Source organism: Lepidochelys olivacea (genome assembly GCF_965140295.1).
Source record: "Lepidochelys olivacea isolate rLepOli2 genome assembly, chromosome: 1".
In the NCBI taxonomy this organism is placed as follows: domain Eukaryota; kingdom Metazoa; phylum Chordata; order Testudines; family Cheloniidae; genus Lepidochelys; species Lepidochelys olivacea.
The window spans coordinates 474671-488349 of NC_140411.1; the positions used below are offsets into that span (position 1 = coordinate 474671).

Sequence of the window (13679 nt, forward strand, 5' to 3'; positions counted from 1 at the left end):
CAAAGAGAGCACCCAGACAACTCAGACCACTCAGAGAGAGCTCCTAGACAAAGGAGAGCTCTCAGAGAGAGCTCCTAGACAAAGGAGACCGCTCAGAGAAAGCTCCTAGACAACGGAGACCGCTCAGAGAAAGCTCCTAAACAACGGAGACCGCTCAGAGAAAGCTCCTAGACAACGGAGACCACTCAGAGAAAGCTTGTAGACAAATGGAGACCGCTCAGAGAGAGTGCCTAGACAATAGAGACCTCTCAGATAGAGCTCGTAGACAATGAATTTGACATTGCCCTCCATATGCTTTATGAAAATATGCTAATGAGTGTGAATATAATATAACTGGAATATACTTCATGCAAAAGGTCTCCAGTAAAGTATCATTACTTTATAAAGCTTATAATCTAATGAGTGTGTTCATCCTATTTGTATGAATGTATCATTCTCGTCTCTGAAGCTAGAAATACAAAGTATTACTCTGAAGTAACTATGCAAAGTGTGGGCCATTAATGGTGGCTTGGCATCTTGATGGCTCCATTAACTAGGACAATTGGTTGTAAATGGCTCTGTTTACTTGTAAGACTTCCTGTGTTCCCGTGAGTCAGGACGGAAAGAATGGAGGCTTGAGGTCTCACAGGACATGTGACCATGTCACCTGGTACTGGAATCCATCTTAAACCTGGTGCTTTTCCATTTAGAAGGAAGGGTGGGAACCCAGAGAGAGACAAAGGATTCCTGCCTGGTGCCAAAGATATAAAAGGGGGTGGAACAGAACATAAGGGGCTGCAGTCATGGAAAATCCCCTAGTTACCACCTGACCTGGAACTAACAAGAACTGTACCAGGGGAAAAGATTGGGCCCAGACTAAGAAGGAGTCTAGTCTGTGAAAGAAGTTTATTGGAACATCTCTGAGGGTGATATTTACCTGTATTTAGTTTCTCAATGTATTAGGCTTAGATTTGAGTGTTTTTGCTTTATTTTACTTGGTGACTTACTTTGTTCTGTCTGTTATTACTTGGAACCACTTAATCCTACTTTTTATTCTTAATAAAATCACTTTTGTTTATTATTGAACCCACAGTAAGTGATTAATACCTGGTGGAGCAAACAGCTGTGCGTATCTCTCTATCAGCGATATAGAGAGCAAACAATTTATGAGTTTACCCTACATAATCTTTATACAGAGTAAAATGGATTTATTTGGGGTTTGGATCCCATTGGGAGCTGGGTGTCTGGGTGCTCAGACAGGAGTACCTGCTGAGTGGTTTTCAGTTTAAACCTGCAGCTTTGGGGACATGGTTCAGACCACGGGTCTGTTTTGCAGCAGGCTTGCGTGTCTGGCTCAACAAGACAGGGTTCTGGAGTCCCAAGCTGACAGGAAAAACGGGCTCAGAGGTAGTTTCAGCACGTCAGGTGACAGTCCCAAGGGGGTCTCTGTGACCAAACCTGTCACTATGGAGACCTCTCGAAGACAGCTCGTAGAGAATGGAGACTGTTCAGAGAGAGTTCCTAGACAATGAAGACCTCTCAGAGAGAGCGCCTAGACAATGGAGACCACTCAGAGAGAGCGCCTAGACAGTGGAGACCTCTCAGGGAGAACTCGAAGACAAAGGAGACCACTCAGAGAGAGCTCGAAGACAATGGAGACCGCTCAGAGAGAGCATCTAGACAACGGAGACTGCTCAGAGAGAGCGCCTAGACAACGGAGACCTCTATGACGTGATTGACATGAACTGGGACCGTATAGATCATTGTTGCAACCAAGCCCCTGCAGTGGCACCAAATCTTGTATAAAGGGGGTCAAATAAGGCGTCTAAGACAAGGGTATGGTTTGCTGGTTAGGATGATGCTGTCTATATGCATGTATCATTTTTGTATTTAAAGATGTAAGTATTGGCTCTGTACTGTCTGTATTCCAAACTTGTGCTATGCTTCTGGGTGACACCGCAGACAAGTTGGTGTCAACTCTGCTCAGCCTTCTGGATGGTCCATTAAGGACCATCAACTATACAACTGACCCATTGAGAGAAGGCAGACACACCTTGCGACTCAGCAAGGTATGCAGGGACCTGCCTATGGACAGGACTCTGAGGTGTTTCCAGGCCATGGGATGGGCAGCTTGTCTTTGGGACAAAGAAAGCAGAGACCACATGGCAAGAGATTGTAAAAAGCTGCTGCAGCTCCTCCATCTTGTCTTCAATCCTGCTTCATACCTCTGGAGGGACTTTGCTACAAATGAAAGCTCTACACAAAGGACTGATGACCCAGTTGTGGATGTCCTCCAGAGTCTTGATTTGAACCTGCAGTTTATTCCATCACTGCTACAAGCATGAACCAAGAACTTGGCCGTTACTGTATGTCATTGATTCCATTGAACCAATTCTCATCTCTATGTTTTTCCTTTTATGACTAAACCTTTAGATTTTAGGTTCGAAAGGATTGGCAACAGCGTGATTTGTGGGTAAGATCTGATTTGTATATTGACCTGGGTCTGGGGCTTGGTCCTTTGGGATCAAGAGAACCTTTTCTCTTTTACTGGGGTACTGGTTTTCATAACCATCTGTCCCCATAATGAGTGACACTGGTGGTGATACTGGGAAATTGGAGTGTCTAAGGGAATTGCTTGTGTGACTTGCGGTTAGCCAGTGGGGTAAAACCAAAGTCTTCTCTGTTTGGCTGGTTTGGTTTGCCTTGGTATGCATAGAAATCCCAGCCTGTAACTTCCCTGCTTGAAGCAATTTGTCCTGAATTGGCACTCTCAGCTGGGTCCCGCTAGAACCAGCATTGTTACAGATGGCCAGTCAAGTTCTCTAGACTGTTCTCAATGGTAGCAGATGACAGAATGAGGAGTAATGGTCTCAAGTTGCAGTGGGGGAGGTTTAGATTGGATATTAGGAAAAACTTTTTCACTAAGAGGGTGGTGAAACACTGGAATGCGTTACCTAGGGAGGTGGTAGAATCTCCTTCCTTAGAGGTTTTTAAGGTCAGGCTTGACAAAGCCCTGGCTGGGATGATTTAACTGGGAATTGGTCCTGCTTCGAGCAGGGGGTTGGACTAGATGACCTTCTGGGGTCCCTTCCAACCCTGATATTCTATGATTCTAAGTTCCTCACACTGTACCAGGAACAAAGGCTAGAGCAGCCAGTCACGGAGTCCCTGGGTGATGCTCTGAAACTGCTCCCTATGGAGCCAGGCAGGACTCTGGGGAAGTCTCCTCTCTGAGAGCAGCCTGTCCCCAGGGCAAACAGCTCACACAACTTCCACCTTCCTGGGTCTGACCTCGGAGCATTCAGCCTCCTCTGCCCCTCCGAGGGCTTCCCACAGCGAGTCTGCCCAGGTGGGGTCCTGGGGAAGCCAGAGGGACCTGCCCCCCAACTCCGCAGTCAGACGTGACTCTCAGCCAGCCAGGAAAACAGAGGGTTTATTAGACAACAGGAACATGTGTTAGGATACAGATATTCAGGCCTGTCTGTAAAGGCCTATACTTTAAGAATTTAGGTGTATTCTTATCACTTGGCTAATTATAGAGGTATAAAAGAAAGAATCAAAATCACTATCTGCTGGTGTAAGGTCCTTCTCTTACTGTGACAGTCTGAGGCCCTGTGCTTAGGCTAAGGCCTTTGGCTAAGCAGCAGAGGCAGCCATAAACTGGGAAGCGAACGGTCACCTCCTCACATTCCAAACTAGTCACATTGAAAGAAGGTGCTATTGGGCTGTTAGGCACTATCAGGACAGGACTGTATTCCTATCACCTCCAGAGAAAGGGAAGTGCCTAGAAAATGTAAAAGGAAACTTAGTTTGATAGCATCCTGTCTGGCAAGAACTCACTTATCAATAGCTGGGATGTGAAATCCTCACTTCTGTATTGTCTTGTCATTATAGTTCCCACTTTGCTGTTGTTTGTCTGTATAATCTCTGTCTGGTTCTGTGATTGTTCCTGTCTGCTGTATAATTAATTTTGCTGGGTGTAAACTAATTAAGGTGGTGGGATATAATTGGTTACATAATCATGTTACAATATGTTAGGATTGGTTAGTTAAATTTCAGGAAAATGATTGGTTAAGGTATAGCTAAGCAGAACTCAAGTTTTACTATATAATCTGTAGTCAATGAGGAAGTGACTGGGTGTGGGTGGGGGTGGGCATGTGGGTGTGTGAGATGGGAACAGGGAATGGGGGTAAGAAAATTGGAATCATGTTTTGCTAAAGGGGGAGATGGGAAATGGGAATGGGGGTAAGAAAATTGGAATCATGTTTTGCTAAAGGGGGAAATGGGAACAGGGAATGGGAGTAAGGAAGTTGGAATCATGCTTGGCTAAGGGCAGGAATCGGAACAGGGACACAGGTGTAAGGCTCTGTGGTGTCAGAGCTGGGAAGGAGGATACTAAGGAAGGAAACTGGAATCATGCTTGCTGGAAGTTCACCCCAATAAACATCGAATTGTTTGCACCTTTGGACTTCGGGTATTGTTGCTCTCTGTTCATGCGAGAAGGACCAAGGAAGTAAGTGGGTGAAGGAATAAGCCCCCTAACAACATGGTCTAAAACAGAGCTTGTAGGTGCAGAGAACAGGACCCCTCAGCTGGGTCCATTTTGGGGGGCAGTGAGCCAGACAACCCCATCTGCCCTTCACTCCATGTCCACAGCCAGCCCCAAACTGAAACTGTCTCCAGCCCCTCCTCCTCTGGGCTTTGTCCCTTTCCAGGGCCAGGAGGGCACCGATTCCTTTGTTCTCCAACCCTTTAGCTCTCACCTTGCAGGGGGAAGAGCCAAGCAATCAGTTGCCAGGAAACAGGGTGTTGCCCATTCTCTGTGTCTAGACCCCTGCACACACCTGCCCTCTAGGGCTCTGCAACGATCATACACACTTATCCCACCCCCTAGATACTAGTCCCCTAGATACTATGCAGGTAGGGATAGGGTACAGAGGGACCTAGACAAACTGGAGGATTGGGCCAAAAGAAATCTGATGAGGTTCAACAAGGACAAGTGCAGAGTCCTGCACTTAGGACGGAAGAATCCAATGCACTGCTACAGACTAGGGACCGAATGGCTAGGCAGCAGTTCTGCAGAGAAGGACCTAGGGGTTACAGTGGATGAGAAGCTGGATATGAGTCAACAGTGTGCCCTTGTTGCCAAGAAGGCCAATGGGATTTTGGGCTGTATAAGTAGGGGCATTGCCAGCAGATCGAGGAACGTGATCGTTCCCCTCCATTCGACATTGGTGAGGCCTCATCTGGAGTACTGTGTCCAGTTTTGGACCCCACACTGCAAGAAGGATGTGGAAAAATTGGAAAGAGTCCAGCGGAGGGCAACAAAAATGATTAGGGGACTGGAACACATGACTTATGAGGAGAAGCTGAGGGAACTCGGATTGTTTAGTCTGCAGAAGAGAAGAATTGACGGGGGGTTTGATAGCTGCTTTCAACTATCTGAAAGGGGGTTCCAAAGAGGATGGATCTAGACTGTTCTCAGTGGTAGCAGATGACAGAATGAGGAGTAATGGTCTCAAGTTGCAGTGGGGGAGATTTAGGTTGGACATTAGGAAAAAGTTTTTCACTATGAGGGTGGTGAAACACTGGAATGCGTTACCTAGGGAGGTGGTGGAATCTCCTTCCTTAGAAGTTTTTAAGGTCAGGCTTAACAAAGCCCTGGCTGGGATGATTTAACTGGGAATTGGTCCTGCTTCGAGCAGGGGGTTGGACTAGATGACCTTCTGGGGTCCCTTCCAACCCTGATATTCTATGATTCTAAGTTCCTCACACTGTACCAGGAACAAAGGCTAGAGCAGCCAGTCACGGAGTCCCTGGGTGATGCTCTGAAACTGCTCCCTATGGAGCCAGGCAGGACTCTGGGGAAGTCTCCTCTCTGAGAGCAGCCTGTCCCCAGGGCAAACAGCTCACACAACTTCCACCTTCCTGGGTCTGACCTCGGAGCATTCAGCCTCCTCTGCCCCTCCGAGGGCTTCCCACAGCGAGTCTGCCCAGGTGGGGTCCTGGGGAAGCCAGAGGGACCTGCCCCCCAACTCCGCAGTCAGACGTGACTCTCAGCCAGCCAGGAAAACAGAGGGTTTATTAGACAACAGGAACATGTGTTAGGATACAGATATTCAGGCCTGTCTGTAAAGGCCTATACTCTAAGAATTTAGGTGTATTCTTATCACTTGGCTAGTGATAGAGGTATAAAAGAAAGAATCAAAATCACTGTCTGCTGGTGTAAGGTCCTTCTCTTACTGTGACAGTCTGAGGCCCTGTGCTTAGGCTAAGGCCTTTGGCTAAGCAGCAGAGGCAGCCATAAACTGGGAAGCGAACGGTCACCTCCTCACATTCCAAACTAGTCACATTGAAAGAAGGTGCTATTGGGCTGTTAGGCACTATCAGGACAGGACTGTATTCCTATCACCTCCAGAGAAAGGGAAGTGCCTAGAAAATGTAAAAGGAAACTTAGTTTGATAGCATCCTGTCTGGCAAGAACTCACTTATCAATAGCTGGGATGTGAAATCCTCACTTCTGTATTGTCTTGTCATTATAGTTCCCACTTTGCTGTTGTTTGTCTGTATAATCTCTGTCTGGTTCTGTGATTGTTCCTGTCTGCTGTATAATTAATTTTGCTGGGTGTAAACTAATTAAGGTGGTGGGATATAATTGGTTACATAATCATGTTACAATATGTTAGGATTGGTTAGTTAAATTTCAGGAAAATGATTGGTTAAGGTATAGCTAAGCAGAACTCAAGTTTTACTATATAATCTGTAGTCAATGAGGAAGTGACTGGGTGTGGGTGGGGGTGGGCATGTGGGTGTGTGAGATGGGAACAGGGAATGGGGGTAAGAAAATTGGAATCATGTTTTGCTAAAGGGGGAGATGGGAAATGGGAATGGGGGTAAGAAAATTGGAATCATGTTTTGCTAAAGGGGGAAATGGGAACAGGGAATGGGAGTAAGGAAGTTGGAATCATGCTTGGCTAAGGGCAGGAATCGGAACAGGGACACAGGTGTAAGGCTCTGTGGTGTCAGAGCTGGGAAGGAGGATACTAAGGAAGGAAACTGGAATCATGCTTGCTGGAAGTTCACCCCAATAAACATCGAATTGTTTGCACCTTTGGACTTCGGGTATTGTTGCTCTCTGTTCATGCGAGAAGGACCAAGGAAGTAAGTGGGTGAAGGAATAAGCCCCCTAACAACATGGTCTAAAACAGAGCTTGTAGGTGCAGAGAACAGGACCCCTCAGCTGGGTCCATTTTGGGGGGCAGTGAGCCAGACAACCCCATCTGCCCTTCACTCCATGTCCACAGCCAGCCCCAAACTGAAACTCTCTCCAGCCCCTCCTCCTCTGGGCTTTGTCCCTTTCCAGGGCCAGGAGGGCACCGATTCCTTTGTTCTCCAACCCTTTAGCTCTCACCTTGCAGGGGGAAGAGCCAAGCAATCAGTTGCCAGGAAACAGGGTGTTGCCCATTCTCTGTGTCTAGACCCCTGCACACACCTGCCCTCTAGGGCTCTGCAACGATCATACACACTTATCCCACCCCCTAGATACTAGTCCCCTAGATACTATGCAGGTAGGGATAGGGTACAGAGGGACCTAGACAAACTGGAGGATTGGGCCAAAAGAAATCTGATGAGGTTCAACAAGGACAAGTGCAGAGTCCTGCACTTAGGACGGAAGAATCCAATGCACTGCTACAGACTAGGGACCGAATGGCTAGGCAGCAGTTCTGCAGAGAAGGACCTAGGGGTTACAGTGGATGAGAAGCTGGATATGAGTCAACAGTGTGCCCTTGTTGCCAAGAAGGCCAATGGGATTTTGGGCTGTATAAGTAGGGGCATTGCCAGCAGATCGAGGAACGTGATCGTTCCCCTCCATTCGACATTGGTGAGGCCTCATCTGGAGTACTGTGTCCAGTTTTGGACCCCACACTGCAAGAAGGATGTGGAAAAATTGGAAAGAGTCCAGCGGAGGGCAACAAAAATGATTAGGGGACTGGAACACATGACTTATGAGGAGAAGCTGAGGGAACTCGGATTGTTTAGTCTGCAGAAGAGAAGAATTGACGGGGGGTTTGATAGCTGCTTTCAACTATCTGAAAGGGGGTTCCAAAGAGGATGGATCTAGACTGTTCTCAGTGGTAGCAGATGACAGAATGAGGAGTAATGGTCTCAAGTTGCAGTGGGGGAGATTTAGGTTGGACATTAGGAAAAAGTTTTTCACTATGAGGGTGGTGAAACACTGGAATGCGTTACCTAAGGAGGTGGTGGAATCTCCTTCCTTAGAAGTTTTTAAGGTCAGGCTTAACAAAGCCCTGGCTGGGATGATTTAACTGGGAATTGGTCCTGCTTCGAGCAGGGGGTTGGACTAGATGACCTTCTGGGGTCCCTTCCAACCCTGATATTCTATGATTCTAAGTTCCTCACACTGTACCAGGAACAAAGGCTAGAGCAGCCAGTCACGGAGTCCCTGGGTGATGCTCTGAAACTGCTCCCTATGGAGCCAGGCAGGACTCTGGGGAAGTCTCCTCTCTGAGAGCAGCCTGTCCCCAGGGCAAACAGCTCACACAACTTCCACCTTCCTGGGTCTGACCTCGGAGCATTCAGCCTCCTCTGCCCCTCCGAGGGCTTCCCACAGCGAGTCTGCCCAGGTGGGGTCCTGGGGAAGCCAGAGGGACCTGCCCCCCAACTCCGCAGTCAGACGTGACTCTCAGCCAGCCAGGAAAACAGAGGGTTTATTAGACAACAGGAACATGTGTTAGGATACAGATATTCAGGCCTGTCTGTAAAGGCCTATACTCTAAGAATTTAGGTGTATTCTTATCACTTGGCTAGTGATAGAGGTATAAAAGAAAGAATCAAAATCACTGTCTGCTGGTGTAAGGTCCTTCTCTTACTGTGACAGTCTGAGGCCCTGTGCTTAGGCTAAGGCCTTTGGCTAAGCAGCAGAGGCAGCCATAAACTGGGAAGCGAACGGTCACCTCCTCACATTCCAAACTAGTCACATTGAAAGAAGGTGCTATTGGGCTGTTAGGCACTATCAGGACAGGACTGTATTCCTATCACCTCCAGAGAAAGGGAAGTGCCTAGAAAATGTAAAAGGAAACTTAGTTTGATAGCATCCTGTCTGGCAAGAACTCACTTATCAATAGCTGGGATGTGAAATCCTCACTTCTGTATTGTCTTGTCATTATAGTTCCCACTTTGCTGTTGTTTGTCTGTATAATCTCTGTCTGGTTCTGTGATTGTTCCTGTCTGCTGTATAATTAATTTTGCTGGGTGTAAACTAATTAAGGTGGTGGGATATAATTGGTTACATAATCATGTTACAATATGTTAGGATTGGTTAGTTAAATTTCAGGAAAATGATTGGTTAAGGTATAGCTAAGCAGAACTCAAGTTTTACTATATAATCTGTAGTCAATGAGGAAGTGACTGGGTGTGGGTGGGGGTGGGCATGTGGGTGTGTGAGATGGGAACAGGGAATGGGGGTAAGAAAATTGGAATCATGTTTTGCTAAAGGGGGAGATGGGAAATGGGAATGGGGGTAAGAAAATTGGAATCATGTTTTGCTAAAGGGGGAAATGGGAACAGGGAATGGGAGTAAGGAAGTTGGAATCATGCTTGGCTAAGGGCAGGAATCGGAACAGGGACACAGGTGTAAGGCTCTGTGGTGTCAGAGCTGGGAAGGAGGATACTAAGGAAGGAAACTGGAATCATGCTTGCTGGAAGTTCACCCCAATAAACATCGAATTGTTTGCACCTTTGGACTTCGGGTATTGTTGCTCTCTGTTCATGCGAGAAGGACCAAGGAAGTAAGTGGGTGAAGGAATAAGCCCCCTAACAACATGGTCTAAAACAGAGCTTGTAGGTGCAGAGAACAGGACCCCTCAGCTGGGTCCATTTTGGGGGGCAGTGAGCCAGACAACCCCATCTGCCCTTCACTCCATGTCCACAGCCAGCCCCAAACTGAAACTCTCTCCAGCCCCTCCTCCTCTGGGCTTTGTCCCTTTCCAGGGCCAGGAGGGCACCGATTCCTTTGTTCTCCAACCCTTTAGCTCTCACCTTGCAGGGGGAAGAGCCAAGCAATCAGTTGCCAGGAAACAGGGTGTTGCCCATTCTCTGTGTCTAGACCCCTGCACACACCTGCCCTCTAGGGCTCTGCAACGATCATACACACTTATCCCACCCCCTAGATACTAGTCCCCTAGATACTATGCAGGTAGGGATAGGGTACAGAGGGACCTAGACAAACTGGAGGATTGGGCCAAAAGAAATCTGATGAGGTTCAACAAGGACAAGTGCAGAGTCCTGCACTTAGGACGGAAGAATCCAATGCACTGCTACAGACTAGGGACCGAATGGCTAGGCAGCAGTTCTGCAGAGAAGGACCTAGGGGTTACAGTGGATGAGAAGCTGGATATGAGTCAACAGTGTGCCCTTGTTGCCAAGAAGGCCAATGGGATTTTGGGCTGTATAAGTAGGGGCATTGCCAGCAGATCGAGGAACGTGATCGTTCCCCTCCATTCGACATTGGTGAGGCCTCATCTGGAGTACTGTGTCCAGTTTTGGACCCCACACTGCAAGAAGGATGTGGAAAAATTGGAAAGAGTCCAGCGGAGGGCAACAAAAATGATTAGGGGACTGGAACACATGACTTATGAGGAGAAGCTGAGGGAACTCGGATTGTTTAGTCTGCAGAAGAGAAGAATTGACGGGGGGTTTGATAGCTGCTTTCAACTATCTGAAAGGGGGTTCCAAAGAGGATGGATCTAGACTGTTCTCAGTGGTAGCAGATGACAGAATGAGGAGTAATGGTCTCAAGTTGCAGTGGGGGAGATTTAGGTTGGACATTAGGAAAAAGTTTTTCACTATGAGGGTGGTGAAACACTGGAATGCGTTACCTAGGGAGGTGGTGGAATCTCCTTCCTTAGAAGTTTTTAAGGTCAGGCTTAACAAAGCCCTGGCTGGGATGATTTAGTCAGGGATCGGTCCTGCTTTGAGCAGGGGGTTGGACTAGATGACCTCCTGAGGTCCCTTCCAACCCTGATATTCCATGATTCTATGATTCCAAAGAACATATAGAACTTGCTTACAGAAGCTTCTATTATTTTTTGAAACTTAAGATTGTCACTCATTTGCATATGTATGTTTACCTGCTTTTACCTTGTAAATAATTCTCTTGTTTCCTTTTCCTATTTAGTATTACTTTTAGCTAGTTTATTATAGGATTGGCTACAAGCATTGTCTTTGGTGAGAGATCTAAAATGCAACTGACCTTGGGTAAGCGACTGGTCCTTTGGGACTAGGAGCAACCTGAATATTGCTAAAAGAAAAGGAGGACTTGTGGCACCTTAGAGACTAACCAATTTATTTGAGCATGAGCTTTCGTGAGCTACAGCTCACTTCATCGGATGCTGTGCTGTGACCTTTGGTGTAAGGGACCTTCTATCATAAAGGTATTGGGGTGGCAAGACAGAGTGGCGTACCCAAGGGGACCGTCTGTGACTCCGTGTCCAGGCTGTTATAGTGCCTGAGGAGTTCACGCTTGATAACCAGTTGTTTTGTGCCCTGGTTCCTAACAGTCGCCCTGAGGTTGGTACCCACACTCTGGAGTCACTGTAGTTCGTTTAAAATCCTCCTGAGATACTAGTGAAATGAAAAGAGTGTTACCATCATGATAGGGCATGATGACATCACCTGGGTTTTTTTCAAATACAGAACATTTATTTAACACATCTGCCTATTATTTTTGATAATTCTACCATTTCCATTTAGTAATGGACAAATACCATTATTAGGATTTTTTTTGTTCCTAATATACTTGAAAACTCATCTGCTGGCCATAGATTTCTCCTTATTCCCCTTGGCTTTCGATTTTCTACAATTCCTAGCTTCAGATTTATATTACTAGCAACTTCCCCTTTCTTCCATTTGTTTTTATATATATAATTTTTACAGCTGCCTTCACTTCCCCTCCAGACCCACCCCACTGCCTGAGAACAGAACTCCCTGAAGTTTCAGAGCCTCTCAGCCATCTGGGGACACCATGGTCACAGGAGGTCCTTCCCCAGATCAGGACTATACAGGGGAAACCCATCCCCTCAACTCCACGCTTCCAGCCACTCAGCATCTGGGCTGGGGTGCCCAGCTCAGTGCCCCCAGTGGGACCAGAGGGGAAGGCCACCCATATGGAGTCCAAACTACCCATGTTGAACCCATGCTATCACTGATCCTGACCACGCAACACCGAGAGTCACATGGCAGGGTGAGCCTGCCCATGGATCCAGGTCCCACAGTGATGGGTGCCAGCATCCTCCCCGCTCCATAGCCATTTGGCCACAGCCGAGCCCCCATCCCACAGGGCAGCAGTGGGCCTCTCTCACCTTGAGGATAGTGTCGCTGTGCTCCAGTAATGGGTAGGAGAGCAGCTGGCCCAGCGTGAACTGCAGGTTGCCAGGGCACTTCACTCCCATTGCTGCAAGAGAACACAAGGGGGTTACTGTCAGCACCCCAGTGCCCAGACCCTCTCGCAGAGGCTGCAGGGAGTCCTGGGCTCCAGCAGGCACAGGCAAAGCTGCAGGCCCCAAGCCCCAGACATGTTCATAGATTTCAAGGCCTGAAGGGACCATTAGCTCCTGTACAGAGAGTGACGCTTGTGTCCAGCGGGTACCTAACAGCTGAGCCAGAGCCAGGCTTTTAGAAAGAGCCTCTCTAAATCCCAATGATGGGGAAACTACCCCATCCCTGGGGGAGCTGCTCCGGACTCATTCCACACACAATTTACACATCTGCACCTGATTTCCAGGCTGAAGTTGTTTAACTCTGCCTTTGGCTGGGAGATCGCAGAGCAAGTGGCTCACAGAAGCCTCTCCTCATGTAGGTATTTGTCGACCAGGACCCCTTCACCTAGCCAGACTGAGCTCCTGGTGTCTCTCACTAGAAGGCAGGTTTTCCAGACCTTGAATCGCTGTCACTCTTCTCTGACCCCTTTTCAATTTGCCAACATCCTTTCTGCAGTGTGGACACCAGAATGGGACACGACACCCAGTGCTGGTCCCACTAAAGCCATGTCCGGTAACACCACCTCCCTGCTTCTCGACATTCCCGTTTAGCCCGCCTGGGTGCAGGTGCCCTCGCAGCTAATGGATGGCCTGGCAGCTCATGCTATGGCCTGGCAGCTCAGGCTTTTTCAGATTTCTTGCTTCCCAGGGCACAGTGGTCCCTGGCCATTAACTGTGAGCTACATTCTTTGTTCCTAGCTGAGGGAGGTATCTGGTATCTGGCTGTATTAAATCCTGCGGTGGAAATGAGCCCCCTTTACCCAGAGATCCAGGTCACTCTGGGGAACTAGCCAGTCACTAGCACTATTTACTACTCACCACTTTTTGTGTCAGCTGCAAACTTTGCCAGCAATGATTTTAGGTTTTCTACCAGCTCATTGTGAGGCTGTGGACTAGCCTTGGACTGAGAACTGCTCCCTGCAGGATCCACTAGAATCCCCCCCACCGACATATCAATGCCCCTAGCTCTGACACAGCACTTTTCATCAGTCCTCTCAAAGCACTTTACCTCACCGCACCCTGGGCGGCAGGGCTATCCCCAGTGTACAGATGGAACCAAGGCTCAGAGAAGCTAAGTGACCTGTCGAAGGTCACACAAAAATCCATGGCAGAGCAGGGAACTGATCCCAAGTCTCCCAAGTC

At 47.9% G+C, this 13679-nt stretch overlaps 1 protein-coding gene across 1 annotated transcript in view; it reads right to left on the reverse strand.

The window, feature by feature from the left end:
- DNHD1 (dynein heavy chain domain 1) overlaps positions 1-13679 on the reverse strand; it is a 178169-nt gene that overhangs the window by 100729 nt on the left and 63761 nt on the right. Inside the window, exon 18 of the mRNA XM_084616938.1 lies at positions 12360-12451. Within this exon, the coding sequence (XP_084473064.1) occupies positions 12360-12451 (92 nt within the window). The remainder of the gene's footprint in view (positions 1-12359; positions 12452-13679) is intronic.